At 44.4% G+C, this 15,342-nt stretch overlaps 1 protein-coding gene across 1 annotated transcript; it reads right to left on the reverse strand.

Moving 5' to 3' along the window:
• Positions 1–201: 201 nt before the first annotated feature.
• On the reverse strand, positions 202–12,530 carry SDAD1 (SDA1 domain containing 1). The gene is made up of 22 exons (XM_059843567.1): positions 12,358–12,530; positions 12,161–12,265; positions 11,889–11,987; positions 11,669–11,779; positions 11,082–11,153; positions 10,903–11,003; positions 10,580–10,637; positions 9,686–9,760; positions 9,219–9,320; positions 8,924–8,993; positions 8,424–8,527; positions 7,709–7,766; positions 7,123–7,181; positions 6,721–6,797; positions 6,319–6,416; positions 5,843–5,919; positions 5,353–5,485; positions 4,346–4,443; positions 3,692–3,888; positions 3,124–3,208; positions 2,574–2,735; positions 202–1,071 (listed from the first exon to the last, which is right to left on the reverse strand). The coding sequence occupies exons 1-22, from the start codon at positions 12,445–12,447 to the stop codon at positions 1,021–1,023; spliced, it is 2,082 nt and encodes a 693-aa protein (XP_059699550.1). The 5' UTR covers positions 12,448–12,530; the 3' UTR covers positions 202–1,020.
• Positions 12,531–15,342: the final 2,812 nt, after the last annotated feature.

A 15,342-nucleotide genomic window follows, 5' to 3' on the forward strand; every position in this document is an offset into this window, starting at 1 on the left:
ATACATATTCAACAAATAACTAAGCTGAGTCAATTCCCACATGGGATATGACCATTCATCTGGCTTCCTAAAAAAAAAGGAAAAAAGCACCCCACCAAATGCATTTCCATTGTACCGTACATGTGGCACTGGTTTCTGCCCCACAAAGAAATCCATTTCTAACAGACTTTGAAAAAGGATGGTATAAATAACTCTCTCAAGTTATAAATACTTGATCAACTTTATTAAAACAGGTGGCTGGGAAGGTACAAAGAACCCATTAATGGTCCCAACAGAGGTCAAGGCTAAAGCACAAGTTCAACCTTAAAGAATCCAGACACGCACATGATTTTTGGAAGTACTTGCCAAGAGTCACTGCCAAGTCCCACCAGAAGGCACAACCGCAACAGGAAAACATTTCCTTTTTTCTCTGGTACGTGATGTTATTTTTGTATTTAAACAGCAACAACAAGCCCCATCTCCATTTTTCTTTTCTTAGCAAGTCATAATGAACTGTTCTTCCCCACAAGGCTTGAATTAATTGTACCTGCATCACAGTCGAATTTGGTATTATTTAACTGGTCAAAGCCAGCTGCTCAAACAACAGCTCACTCCTTCTGTACACTCACTCCCCTTAGACAGGCACAGACACTATATCCATATGCTTTATAGACTGACCAGAACATTCTTTTTTCTTTCTGTTGCTTAGTAGTTAACTGCCTCAAGTAGAATTTTTACCACACAGTTGTGTATTTTAATACTTGCACATACAAAACCCACTGTAAGTAAATTACATGAAAAAAAATATAATTGCCTTCTTCCCTAGAATGCTTTAAAAACAAATTAAAATCCTCCAAGGACTAAGGCCTGTGTCCTATTGATGCATATCCACCAGCTCACAAGAGTTCCATTTGCATTTCCAAACAGATCAGAGCTAAATCTGTAAGGCACCACAGTCCTCCTTTCCCTCAGGGTGATGGTGGGTGCAAATCAGCATTTCCAGGGCGACTTCTCCAAGGGTGATGAAGCTCTTTCCAGCATTTATTTTAGAAGCTGTTTTCTCTTTTTCAGAAGTGCATCTCTAAGAGCCAGCTAATCACAAAACAAGACGGGAATATTCAGGTAAGGAGCATAACTGAGAACACACCACTACCACATCAGAACTCTTCTCAATGTCTTTAACCTCAGAGAAAAACACTAGGAGCTCATCAGCTCAAACAGAAAGCAATGCAAATGCTAACAATTAGAGTGGCAGAAACACTGGGAGGTTATGTACCTAAACTCCACAGTACAATTAAAGACCTCAGCATTACCAAATCCTGCACAATGAAGATTAGAACCAACTACTCTACTGACTCACTTCCAACAGAAGCTATCTAGAAAGCTAGAGTTCAGCTGAGAGGTAAGTAAGTAAAACTGGTGTTTCTGGAAGGAGTATTACAAAATTCTTTTCAAGGGGGAAGGAGGAATTCTTACAAGTGCCATTATCACCCTAAAGAGATATTACTGTACTTAAAATATGTTTGAAGTAGTAGCTTAAAACATGTAGTACTGTGATGCAGTAGTAGCTTCTAGTAAAGGAGCTAGCTCTGGACATTTTATCTTACCACCAAAATGTGCAGCAGAACGCAGCACCATACAACTAAGATTCTCCAACCAACTCAAAACATTTATGGTTAACAGACTGGGGATGCAACCTAACTTTCATAGGAAAAAAGTATGAATAAATACTGTTTAGCCATTACATTTGAATTTGAAACATTAAGGACAAAATCCTTCAGGATGTTTTTTTAGAATAACTGTGCCAAGTGTGACTGTAAACAGCAGCTTTTTTTAAGTGCCTGGATTGTTCATTTGTAGCCTATTGTGTGTGTTTTGAGAGCTGGTTTCCATGTTGTCAGCCTTAACTGAGGTGAGGCAGAATGATGCCAAATAAACATGTACAGAGGACATGTACTACTAGTCCACATCCTCCTGACCAACAGAAAAGCTTCAGATGTTCTCTACTGAGTCTACTAATAGCTTCTGTCTTGCCCTTCCTGAGGCAAGAAATTGCAGACAACTATCACTTGGATAAGGTGTATGGTCCTGCAAACAACTAAAAGCTCAAGCTGCATGTAAACACTTGTAAAAACAAAACATCATCTGGGAAGAAAAAACTGGACACTGGATTATTTTCAAGTTTCTTGAACGCATTTGGATGAGCTGAGTAAATAACACCTTGTAAAACCCTAGACGGCAGGGGTTTCACCACTGAGAGCAGCATTAATGTCAAACTACTGTTTAACTGAAGCAATCTTTCTGAACAGCTTTTGCATCTATTCCTCAGGAACATTTGTGACAAGCTACTGGATGGGTCAGATGAGGATAGTCTGGACAGATAAGTCTGACAGAACAGTAACAAGGGAAAGGTCAGACTGTGGAAAGTGAACAATCTGCAAAGCAGCTCTTCCTCCAGGGCAGGACTCAGGCAGACCAAGCCACAGGCTTGAAGTTACATCAGCAACACCTCAGGCCAGAGGGTAGGCAGCAGCACACCAGTACCACAAATCACTGCTCACACTGCCCCATCCATCTCCAACATGGAACATTACCTGTTTCTCCCTAAAGGAACGCTTGTTCTTGGTCCGGACACTATGGCTGTACCTCATCATCATGAAGTTCTTGTTCTTTTGCTTTTCTTTGTTAGAAGAGCTGGCAAATGGGTTAATTTTGGTTTTCTTTTTCACAAATTCTTTTCTGTCTGTTTTTCCAGCCTAGAACAGACAGTGCAATAGAGCAACAAGGGGTCATTTACCTTTACCTACTATCAACAAACTGCCTGATGTTAACAGGTTCTATGGCAATAACAACAACTCTGGGTTCAGCATGACTGTATTCATACATGACTACTCCCATACTGGCTGTATTGCTTAAGTCACAGTGCAAACTGGGTCTGTTTGCATTTTCATTGTCACATGTGACCAGCAGCAGACTGTTAATTTCTTACAGCCAAGAAGCAACAGCAAAGAACCAAACAAATCTCCTCTCAAAACCCACATGGCAGCTGGACACCTAGCTTAGATATGCAGCCTGAGCCTTTCCTCCTGCACAAGACAAACCCAAACCCAGAAGGACAGGATACAGGACATGCCAGTTCCTCACCTTTGCAGTTGCCAGTCTGGTCTCCTTGTCCGACTTGGGCTTCTTATGCAGATGTTCAATATCTCTGAGTGAAAGCAACTCCCCCCTACACACAAATCCAATAAACATCACCACACAAAACTTCAGCTGGCAAGGAAAACAAGACCCTTTGTCTCTCACCCATTCCAGGCCCCTGTCTGACCATCAATTTAGATACAAACACTTCTTGTTCCCTTCAGGATGCTCCTCATGCTTGGGATATCCATTACAAAAGTCACCCACTCATTTTCCAAATCCTTTTTTCACCAAGTTTAAGAAACACTGGAGCTTTAACAGGCAGCTACTGCTACAGACTGCTCCCTCTCATGCCTCTTGGCCTGAACAAGTCAAACACACAGTCTCAGACCTTCCACAAGCTCCTTATGACGTTTTTTCCCCAGTATTAGCCAACCCCCAGCCCAGGACCCATTTCAGCTCTGGATGTCACCAGGGAACACTGATAAACAGCAGAGCTCTGCGCCCTGCAGCAATGAAGAGCTCAATCAGTAGAGGACATGTAAGAAAAAGCTCTCAACAGCCCATATCCTACCTGCCCTCCTCCTCCTCTTCATCATCTATTTCAATATATTTGCGCTTGGCAGCTTTGCCAGGTGCAGAATTAAGTTCTTTGGAAAGCTGGGCAAGACGTATTCTCTTGAAGTCTTCCTGAGTCAGCAGCCTGCTTGTACTGACTGCTGCCGCTTTGGCTTTTCGTTCCTCGATGGGCATGCTTTTCACTTTTTCTGCCTTTGGAGAAGAAAACGGTACAAAATAATCAGAGCTTTGCACCCCACTCCTGAGCTGTAATCCATGATCCTTGCCTCCCAAATACTCATCATGCAACGGCAATATTGCTGGGAAATGCCACAGCCAGATGTCAGGATTTCTCCTTGTCTCATATCCAACATCTAGTGTCTGAATGGAGTGCATGCACACCAGATTTTGGGAATACAAGCTCTCAGCTGATGATTACAGGTCTGAAGGCATTGAGCCCTGAGATATAATTCCCCCTTCTCCCTCCCACCCTAACAGCATTTGTACTTCAGCAGCACTGCTGAACAGCACTTCACAGCTTCAAGACAGCTCACTCTGAAGGCCTGGATAGGTACTTCAGAGCAGCTATGTGAGGGTGAAGAGCAAGAGGATCTGCTCTGTGATTAACAAGACTCCTATGTAATTGGCATAGTAGAGACTAGGAACTCACTACTTGTTGCTGCTCCTCATCCGAGGAGTGATGCACATCAATCCATTCTCCATCGTCATTGTCCTCCTCCTCACTCAGGCTAGCGCTTTCCCAGCCATCTGCTCACAGAACAAGTACAGGGCTGTTAACACAAGTTCATCTTCACTACCCAGACTGGCCATATTTGATGCTTTGATCACCCGCTCTTGTTGCCTTTCATTTAGTTGACTTATCTCCTAACTGCATGTTGTCCCAGGACACAATCCATGCTATGCTCTGCAAAGCTCAGTCATCATCTATAGGGCAAGATCCTGAAAACAAGGTGCATTTGGGACAGCCTAAAGCACCACAGGAGGTAACAGACACCGATTACCCTGACCAGCAATAATGTTCCCCACTCCCAGCCACCTAAACCAACCCAACAAGAGAAGTACTGTGGTTTATAGCCAGCTTAGTTCAGCCAGTCAAAGCATGGATCTTGACTGCCGTGCTGGCTGAGGTACTGAAGTCAGCAGCTGCAGCAGCCAAGCCCAGTGGTTACAGCCATCACTACACAGCCTGTCCCCTCAGGGCCTTCATTCCTCCAGCACAGCTCCTGCAGCATCTTAAAGGCACTCTGACTTCATTCACCAAACCCTGCCTTGCTTTTCAAGACTCTTCCATCTCTTTTCTGACTCTGGCAGGGGTTCCAGGGTGTGTAAAGTATTTAGACAAGAACTGAGTTCAATAAGCCAAATAGTATACCCAACTATTATTTTGGTCTTCTACAATATACAAAAGGTTTTATTTACGAGAAGCTGAACACAGTTCACAGCCGTACTGCTTGTCCCTCTGCTTCCCATCCCAGTGTGTACCATCAAAACTAAACAGTACCAAACCCCAGTGACAAACTGCACTTACTCAAGGATAGACACGTGCAAGCCAAAGCACAGCAGGAAACAAAATGCACAAACACCAGGTTCCATGTCCACATAAAACCTTAGTGAAGGTGATGCCCAAACCAGAATTACTAAAGAAAAAAGGCCAACCTTCCTCTTGGGTTCCTCCCTTTTCCTTTTGATCCTCAACCTCCAGTACTTCTGCTCCTGGAATGTAGTCTTTGGCATCCAGTTCTCCATATTCATGAATCCTGGCTTCCACTGAGGCCTCTGTAGGCTTACCCTGTACATGAACAAAACTCACATTAAGCAGGCTGCTATTGTAATAGCCACCAATCCATGAAAATACCTGGAAAAACAGGAAGGTGTGACTCCAAAGACCTTTCCTTACTTCATGTGGCACAGTTTAGTAACTCCAGTTGAAATGTTTCTTGGGAAACAGCTGAACTTCAGAAGCATAACCTAACCATGAGTTAGATGGAGGCGAACTGACGAAATGTGGACAGCACACCATGTCCAAAGGCAGCAGGCAGAAGAACAACACATATTTCACCCCATTCTCAAGAAGATACTGAGACCAATTTTTATCATTTTTGAGCACATCAGTTTTTAGTGAGTGCACAACACACAAAATGCTTACCCTGAACTTCTTCTGCAGCATCTCTGGATTCAGAGAGCGGAACAGGTGTATCAGAGTTCGGGCGGACATCATCACATCTGACAAGAAAAGGATGGAGTCAGGAAAAAACAGAACTCTGAGCAAACCTAAAGCCCACACAGATCTCCAGCTGTGTGGAGATGTTACAGCTGACTCACACCTTCTGAGCTTACGGTTCCCTGTGATTTCTCTGGTAAGGAACACAGCACTTCCTCAGGGCTAACTCTTCCTAACAATCCCTTCTCTTGCTTTGTTTTTGTCAACTAATTCCCCTAGGGTAACTACCCTTGATGTTTTGTGTCTCAGCTACACACTCCAAATAGAGAGATGTAACCCAAACACTCCAAGTGGTCTCAGCCTGTAAAAACCAATTAGGACAGCACTTGCACAAAGGCTGTAACTAAAGATCACAACACAGGAAAAAAAGGATCTCAAAGTGGTACCCATGTAATATTTACTTTTATTTTTATGCGTCTTGTACTGAACAAGGTCTTGCAGCAGATCTTCAGTCATGGCTAAGGGACACCTCGCAGTGATTTCTTTTATTGCGTTGATTCTGAAAATAGGGAAAATGAGTTATTTCCTCAACACCAGTTAGGAGAAAGTGCCACTTACAGACTGAATTACCTGAAACTTGAAGAACCTTATACAGCATTTATACAACATACAGTGTAAGAAGAGAGAACATCAAATATTCACAGCAAAAACAAAGAACATGGAAGCTAACATACTTTTACCTCAAGCAGCTTCTTGAAAGCATAGCACAAGTAACAGGTATAAGCAGCAAGTGGTTTTAAAAAAGCATGTATTTTACATGCTACATTTGGAGTTTGACATGACTCATACAATTCTGTACCCACCCTACAGTCATGACCTCCCCAGAATTCTTGTCTGTGACAAAGTTGTTGGCAATGGTCATCAACACTGACTGGATAATCTGAAAATAAAAAAACCCCACACATATTTAATAAAAACTTAACACACTTAGATGTTATTAACAGACACATCCCTTTCCAGAGAAAGACACATCAGGACAGCCCACAAATATTTTCTAAACACAAGTTTTCTTGCAGAAAATAAAACAATCATCTTCCCCCCCTTTATGAACAGTGCCTCAGAACTTTCAAAAATTGCTGCAATTGCCACAAGCTTTTCCACCCAATCTGACCCAATTCCCCTTCCCCCTCCCCACACACACACTCAGCTGCATTCCCATGGTGCCCTGCTGCCCAGTTAATAACCATCACAGGTAGAACACTGACCTCAGGTGGTACCAGCTGATGTGAAGCCTGTGCAGCAAACAGAAGAATCCTGGTCACCTCTGGAAGAAAAGGAGGAAGAAGATGCCAAAAATATATTGCTGCAGCTTGCTCCAGACAATAAACACATCCCTTACAACTCAACAAGCTGCTCAGTCAGGCCCAAAACCATCCAGCCTGAACTTCTTTGGGACAACCATTTCTCCTCTCCCACCAAGCATCAGGACCTCCTGTGGCCTCCACCCAGCCGCAACAGCCAGCTAAAGCAAAAGGAAATGCTCCAGAACTTCAGTCAAACCCCAGTAAATGCAAGCAGCATGCTTAGCTTAGCTGGTCAGGATTAGGGACTCAGATTCCTTTTATTCCTTTGCTCAGGTTCTCAGGTAAGGAGCCCTGAGGGCACACAGCCTCCACGGAAGTCCAAAGCACTTGGCACTTCGGCAGTCAGGAACTTCTACTTTCTTTGTCCACACTGGACTACTCCTGCTTCCCACCCAACCACTGCTACCTGCCCATGTCCACTGCCACTCCTATCAACTGCCTGGACATGAGACATGAGGGATCAGCAGTACCTGGAGTAGCTACTTACCCCTCTGATGGGGCTGGAGGAACCTCTGAACAAAGGGGTAGAAATTAAAAAGAAAAAGCTGCAAGGCAAATAGCAACATATTATCTTCTTGTTCTAGAACTTGAGATCACCTTCATAAGCTGATACATGGTAAGACCATCTCATTCTAGTGTGCTCCCAAAATGCCTCAGATTTTAGAGCAAAATGTTGTCTCCTGTGTTGAGTTTGATATTTGTGGGACAAGGAAATGAACTGCACCAAAATAAACACAGCTGCAGTCTCTTTGCACTTAGTCCTTACCACTTAAATCCTTATATGCCCAGCTTGCACTGGATTACTCTTCACTTAATTCAGTGCTCATATTTTATTACTGGCTAGTCCACATAAAATCCTCCAGGTGCAGTTTCCTTCTTGTTCAGCATCATCTGACAACTCTGTGGTCAGCATGAGCAGCTTCCCAGGAAGGTCTTGAAGCACCAGGCTCTCCTCTATTCTTTAGGTTCAGCTCCTCTAACCCAAACCAACTGATTTCTCTAGGAGTGCTCACTTAGTACCACGAGGTCTGTACCACTGCTATTCCACAAGGCCTACTGACAACTCCCTCACCCATCCCTACCCCCTTTTGGAAATACAGAAAAATTAAACCTTATTTTCCAGAGGCACAAGGCAGGAACATGCCCACAACCAAACCAGGCTGGCTACCAACAGACCACGCTAAAATCATCCCAGTACATACCTCATGTATTCCAACAAGCCTGGATATTAGGTCCATGAGCATCATCTTCACTTCAAATCGCTCCTTGCAGTTCTCCAGCTGCTTCAGCAGTTTCTCAGCAAAGTCTGGTAGAAGCAAAAATGGTTTTGCACAAGACTGAACAAGCACAACACAGAACTCAAATGGGATTACAGTCACAAGAGGCAGTTTGATTTGTTCTTATTTTCAAGGCCCAGTGCCCTTTAACAGAAGAAATTCAAGGTGACCAAAGCACTTATTCCAAAAGGTTATTTCACTACTCATATGCCTAAAAAGCCTGCTGTGCACAGGTTCAGCAGAAGCAACCAGCAGATGTTCCCCAACATCATAAGCACTGGGTCAGCACTGAAAACTGAACGTTAGGATACATTATGGGTTGATATGAGAAAAAGACATGCCCGAGGTTCACTGGAACAGCTAACAACCAAATCAAGTGCTGTTAGATCAACACAAATTGCACTAAGAATTCACTGCACACTCACCTTGGGGATCATGAATCAAGTGAATAGCAGAGAAGTTGAACACCTCTGGCTTGCTCTTCTTTTTCTGCTTCTGCATGGAAACAAGAGTAAAATACATTTCTCTTACTACAAGGCAAGTGTTTCAGTTTCAAGGCTGCTGTCAAAACATGGCTACCTCTTCAAGAAGAATTTAAAAACTATCCCCATTTTCAACCACACAGCACTATCTGCCATCTGCAGCTAAACAAGCAGGGAAACACCAGGACTTCTGTACTAGGAAGATTAATCCAAGGAAGTCAGACAGCCCTCTCCTCACCTTGAGGACCTTCATGGCTTTCTCCAGTTTCTTCTTGCGCTTGGTGGTTTTCTTGTTGGTGGCATAGCGCATCATCAGATCCCTGGCTGTGGGGCCATCATCCTTGGGAAAGGAACACAACACTCAGGTAACCCAGGCTTCAAATGGCAAGCACAGAAACAAACCACCAATATTTTTCAGTACCACATACTCTGAAAACTATCCCCCTTCATAAGCATCAAAACACATAGGTACCAGCATCTAAAAGGAAAAGAGCTTAGCATTCATCTTTTAACAGACAGCAAAGACATCCTGGGGCCAGATGGCAGACACTGAAATTGTTTGTGAATCACACCAACATCTGGAGACAGCTAGACAGGACAGTGAGTAGCACAGAGGCAGACTGGCAAAACCAAAGCCACCAAGATGACAGAACCAATAACAGGTCTGAAAACCAGAGAAGAGAAATATTTGGTCACAACACCCACCTCAGACTCCGACTCGCTGCCCTGTTTCTCATCCTCATCTTTCCCAAGGAAGAACTTCAGACTAGCAACTAACACCTGAAAAGTAAAGTGAGATCATGTGGGACAAGCTGACAGAATTTACAGCCACCCCACACCTTAAGCTGTGCAAAGACTTAGCCATTCTTTTTAACAGGCATGGATCTGATCAGAAAATAAACCAAGTTACAGCCTGAAAGCCACAAGTGTTTTACGAACACAGAAAATTATAGCTGCCCATCATTGCTCAGAGGCAATCAGAACCAAAGAGCACCTGAGTTGCCATAAAGCCAAATTCAAAGCTGCCAATTGTCTTTATATCATCCTGCAGAATGATTTCAGTGCAGTTGCTCCATGTCAACACTGTCATGAGGCCCTACAGAGGTGAGAGCCAAGGTGATGCTCAGAACTCTCAGCTTGCATTAATTCATATAACTCTGCTGGTTAGGTTTTCAGTTTTGGTGGGCTGACTGTTAATAAATGGAACCACTTTTGGACCTTCATAGGTTAAGACCTTGTCTCAATCCATAGGACAAGTTTTTAAAGCCTCCAGAGCCACAGAAGGGCCAATATTCAGTCAGGCCAGCTGCTCTCCTCAGTTAACCACAGACTCGCAGTGCTGATATTAAGGAGATGATATACTGACAGTCTGTTCTGAAGAGCAAAAGAGAAAAGAACATCCACACTCCCTGCACCAGGCTACACTTGTTACAAGGTAAGCTGCCAAACTCCACCTCCTCCCATGAGGGTTATTTTGAGCATTAAACAAGCAACAGACAAATCAGTGATGTTTGTTTGCTATAAGGGCATATTAAGTTACATCCACATGAAGAAGGTAGCCAAAGTAACACCCACTGTATCAGTGATTTCTGTTCTCACCTTGGTCACTTTTGAAAAGCAGGCAGTTGTGATGACATTGACTGTTTTGGCATCATTCCTGGAAAAAAACAAGCCACTTCTTAATTCAAGTCTGGCAATTTCACCTCAGAAAATTGGTTCTCAGCAAATATTTAAGTAACTCACTTCACACAAGACAATTTCTTCTCAGCTAAATTCCTTACTACAAGTTACAATTCCAGTGGGCTACCAACAGGAAATCTACTTAAGTCACTGTCCCCTGCATTGTTTTGTCCTACGTGCCGCAAAGGATGCCCGTGTGCCCCACAACAAATGGTAAATGGACACAAGCCTGCCAGACCCACCAAATATTCCTCCTGTAAAGCTCTATCATCACATCCAGAGAGATCTTGGCAGCAGTGGGATTGCTGTCTCTCAACATGGTGTACATGAAGTTCTGCAGTGCCTACAAAACAAGTTGAAAACAAGTCTTTAGAGGTCTTCCACAACAGTTCCAAGTACCCAGGAAAGCCAAAGCACCTACCGTGTTCACTTTATTGTTCTTGTGTTTGGCATTGACGTTCTTGATGTCCGTCACAATGTGAGTGTACAAGGTCTGCAAGTGGAGAGATGACACAGTAACACACGCAGGGACACGCACCCTGTGCCCAAGCACTGACACAGGCCAGCTGATCACCTCTGAGAATGCTGATCACCTCTGAGAATGCACAGGAATGCATCCTGTGGACACTCATGGATTTGAAAATCATACTGAATTCACAGTACAGCAGGAGGACAATGAACAGCATCAAATGCTGCTTCAAATCCTGCCCCTGCTTCATTCAGGCCTGTTCTGACAGACAGGTTTTTCACCTGCAGACACAATCACAACCACACTGCTCAATCCCAAACAGGACAAGCCTACAACAGCAAGGTGTTTACAGCAGCACAACTCAGTTATTAGTCCTACACAGAGCTGGAGCCCTGCCTCCAGCACTGACTTCTCTAACTGCTGAGCTATTTTAAACTTTGCTTTCCCAACCAAGCAGAGAGGAGCTGCCTGCTCTGGCATTACCCTGGCAAGTTGGTCAAAACCCACTGGAGATGCAGGTTTTTGTCAGCACACCTTACCTTCCGTAGCAGCTTATCGTGGCACCGCAGCAGCTGAAAGAAGAGCTCCAGCAAACTCGTGGGATTTATTAGATTCTTGTTTCTCAACAGGATCAGAGCCTTACAGAAGGTCTGCAAGAGAACCCAAATTTCACATTGCTCTCCAGCTTCTCTTCATTGACAAGCCAACCCCAAGCTCTCAGCTCACACCAAGGGCAGGGTGAGCCCAAGGCGGCCTCACCATGCGCAGGTCGGGGTCCAGGACCGTGTGGTGGTAGGAGAGCAGCTCCTTCAGCTGCTGCGGGAAGCTGGCCATGTGCTCGGGGTAGCAGTGGGCAACCTACAAGGGACAGAGCAAGAGAAGGCTCTAGAGCACACCTGCGCTTCCCTCACAAGGCTGGCAAGGGGCGCGCAAGCTGCAAGTTTAATTGTATATCAGTAACAATCACTGAGGCCGCTATCAAGCACAGGCTGCCCCAGCCATTACTGCGGGGCTGGGGCCCGCGGACTCACCTGCGCCAGGAACATCAGCAGCTCGGCCAGCTCCTTACTGGGCTTGTCCGGCTGGAAGGTGAAGATCTCCACATGGGACTGGTAGTGGTGGTACTGCTGCAGGAACTGCACACACAAGGAAGAGAAGCAGCTGAGCAACACCCGCCCGTACCCCGTGCCCATCCCGCAGCCCGCCCCAGCCACTCCCCGGTCCGCACCTCCTCGGTGTAGGAGGTGGGGTCGCGCTTGATGAGGTTCTGCAGCTGGGGCAGGTTGCTGGGCAGTTTGTTGCCCTGGCGGCCCGACATGGCTGCGGGCACCGGCAGCGGGAGCGCAGCACACGAGGGATCAGCTGGCCGCCGCCATCTAAGCCCGCCCTCGACGGCCGCCGCCGAGGGACAAACCTGTGCGGGAGGCGCGCTCCGTCAGAGCGCCCGCTGGGGCGGAGCGGTCAGCGGGAGAAGCGGCTCCGGGGCGGCCCCGCTTCCCTCGGGCCGGAGCCCGGGGCAGCGCCGCGGGGTTAAACACGGAGCGGGGCACGGCCCGGACCGCAGCTGCCCCCGCCGCAGCCTCCCCGGGCAGCTAGCCGCAGCACCTCGGCCCTACCGCTCCAGCACAGTGCTGGCTCTTCTCCCCTTCCAGCTGCTTAGAGAGAAAACGCTTCACAGCACATCTCAAAGGGTCACTAGAGAAGAGATCAGCATTAGAAAGTAATTCTCAGTGAGGAAAAAAGGCTTAATTCTTATTTAGTCTTTCTTAAAGTTTAGCTTTTGATCGAGAGAATAGAAAGCAGACCTCTTCATTTGCTTAGCCTATACTTCCTCTAGGCAATTGCTTATTTACTGTAGAAGATTTGTCATTCCTTGATGTGCTTCACTTAGCAAACAGTAATAAATCAAACTCTCTCAATAAACACCCTTAGGTTCACCCAGACAACATCTACCAGAGGAGCATCAAGGCTTAAACCTGGTACTGTACCAAACCATTGACACAACTTCCCATTTAAGTCACCACCACTTCTCTCCCTGAAAAGCTTTTCACCTTGTTGGTCAGCATCTCGGAGCCAGCTGCAACCACCTAAGCACATACCTGCTACTGGGTTTCCAGTGGCAGCCTGAATGGACCAGCTCAGGTGAGTTTGGGCTTTCCTGTACCTTTTAAAGCAAGAAAAGCACATCCCCTTCAACATACCAACATAGCCTACAGCAAAATAGAAAAAAAAAAAAAGAAAAGGCTTTGTATCACTTGGAGAATAAAATGACTGCAACTGTAAGAAAAAAACCTGTTACCACACACATAGATCAACAGCAAGCCCTCCATCACCAAAAAAGTTAAATCAACATTTCACACGTTTAACTTGGCAGCTATTGGTTTGGTTCATTACCATCAAGACCTGTTCAGCCACTACTCTGAAGCAGTTTTACTTTACTGAGCACTCCAGCATAGCCCATAAATGATCCAGCCAAGGAGCCCACTTGAGCCTGTACCCTCCACAGACCATCCCTACCTCAGCACCCATAGCTCAAAGTTTGCAAAACCAAAACACCACTACACAGGCTTAACTCCACCTGAAAAGCAAAAAGAGAGCTCAGCTTCACACTCCACTGCTCTAACACAGTCAAGTCACTGACTGACTGCAGCACAGCATTTGCAGTTAAAGTGAGGAACAACCACACTGCTCAAGGAAGGCATAGAGCAAAAGAGCCTTATCCACACTCCAAAGTAAAACACTAAATATTCATTACCTCTGCAGGAGCAAGGCTATTACTGGGATGCCTACAAGAGTAATTAACAAGGTTACACAAACAAACCAATTTAGTTTCATTGCTAGCAAATAGAGCACAATTACAAGTCATCTTCCTAAACAACATTTACTTATTTATTACTGAAAGATGCATTATTAAACAGCTAGCACATAAGAGCATATTCCCTAGTGTGCTTTTAATGACAAAGACCCTAACTTGATGGGCTTATCAATTTTTTTTACTTAAAAAGCCTCAAATACCTGTAAATATTAACATCCAATTCTTATACAAAATTAATTAACAAAGCTAGCTTTCATAATTCATTTGATTTCCAACCAATACCTTAACACAAAAAGGAACAAAGAGCTTTTATTAACATACATACACCAACAGTCATATCACCACCACCTCCCTTACTCCTGAAGAAACACATAGCCCCCTGGTGTGAGCATTTATACCCCAAGCCTGTTATCTCCTGCACACTGATTGGGCTGATTTTCATTGCTAATTGGGCCAGGAATGCTTAAATTCACCTGGAAAAGGCTAGCTGCTTCTTTTTTCGGGGTGGTGAGGTGATGTTAGTGAGTTTAAGCACTAATACTAAGGAAAAGCTTCTCAGTTTGATCTCTTGCCTTGCTTTGGGGGCTAAGTAGCACTTTTTATGTGTTTGTGCTTAACTAACATATTTTAAGCAAAGACATTATCAAGAGTGCTGGTGGTTGTGGTATGGGATAAAAGGTAAGCTTTTTTGCTTGCATGTTTTTTGAGCTCCGTGTTTATTAAACTTCTTTTTTTTATTTTCTGAGGATAAGAAGATGACAGAGGTTTTTTTTTTAATTTAAGTAGAAAAGAAGAGCTGTGTTTGTTTTTTAATATGTCCTTTTTTGTTTCTGTTCAAAGTTTCTAAACATGGATATGTCTGTTGTTTGGGGTATAGAGAAGAAGTTTGGAGTTTTTCCTTTATTGTTAATTAATGGGTTTTGAGTCTAGAATTATTGCCTTTTGTAGGGACTTTTTCTGTGACAGTGTATTAGAAGGTTTTCCTTTTGTTGTACAGTTGATATGTGAGTTAAACATGCTCCAAAAGAAGCAAAACAGAGAACTAACACACTCAAACTTGAAAAAATGGGTTTTGTTCTTATGGTGCATTAGGCTCTATTAGAAAGTGAAAGAAAGGGCAAGCTGTTACTGAAGCTGCTGTTGAGGCACTAAGGTGTTTCTCTGCACTGTCTCTCTGTATTTTAATTAGTTTAGCAGTATCTGGGGCTGCACAGTTTGTGGATGGGGTAGAATTGCATGTGATGTTAGCCTGGGAATATGGAGATGGGCAGCTCTTGGCTTTCTTTTGCTCTTGCTGCAATCAGCCTCAGCTTTTTATCCCATTAAGAGCTGTAGAGTTGAAGTTTTTACAGTTTTTGGGAGGCTTTATTTGAACATGTTTAATGTGCTTGATTGCCA

Source organism: Haemorhous mexicanus, chromosome 4 (assembly GCF_027477595.1).
Source record: "Haemorhous mexicanus isolate bHaeMex1 chromosome 4, bHaeMex1.pri, whole genome shotgun sequence".
In the NCBI taxonomy this organism is placed as follows: Eukaryota; Metazoa; Chordata; class Aves; order Passeriformes; family Fringillidae; genus Haemorhous; species Haemorhous mexicanus.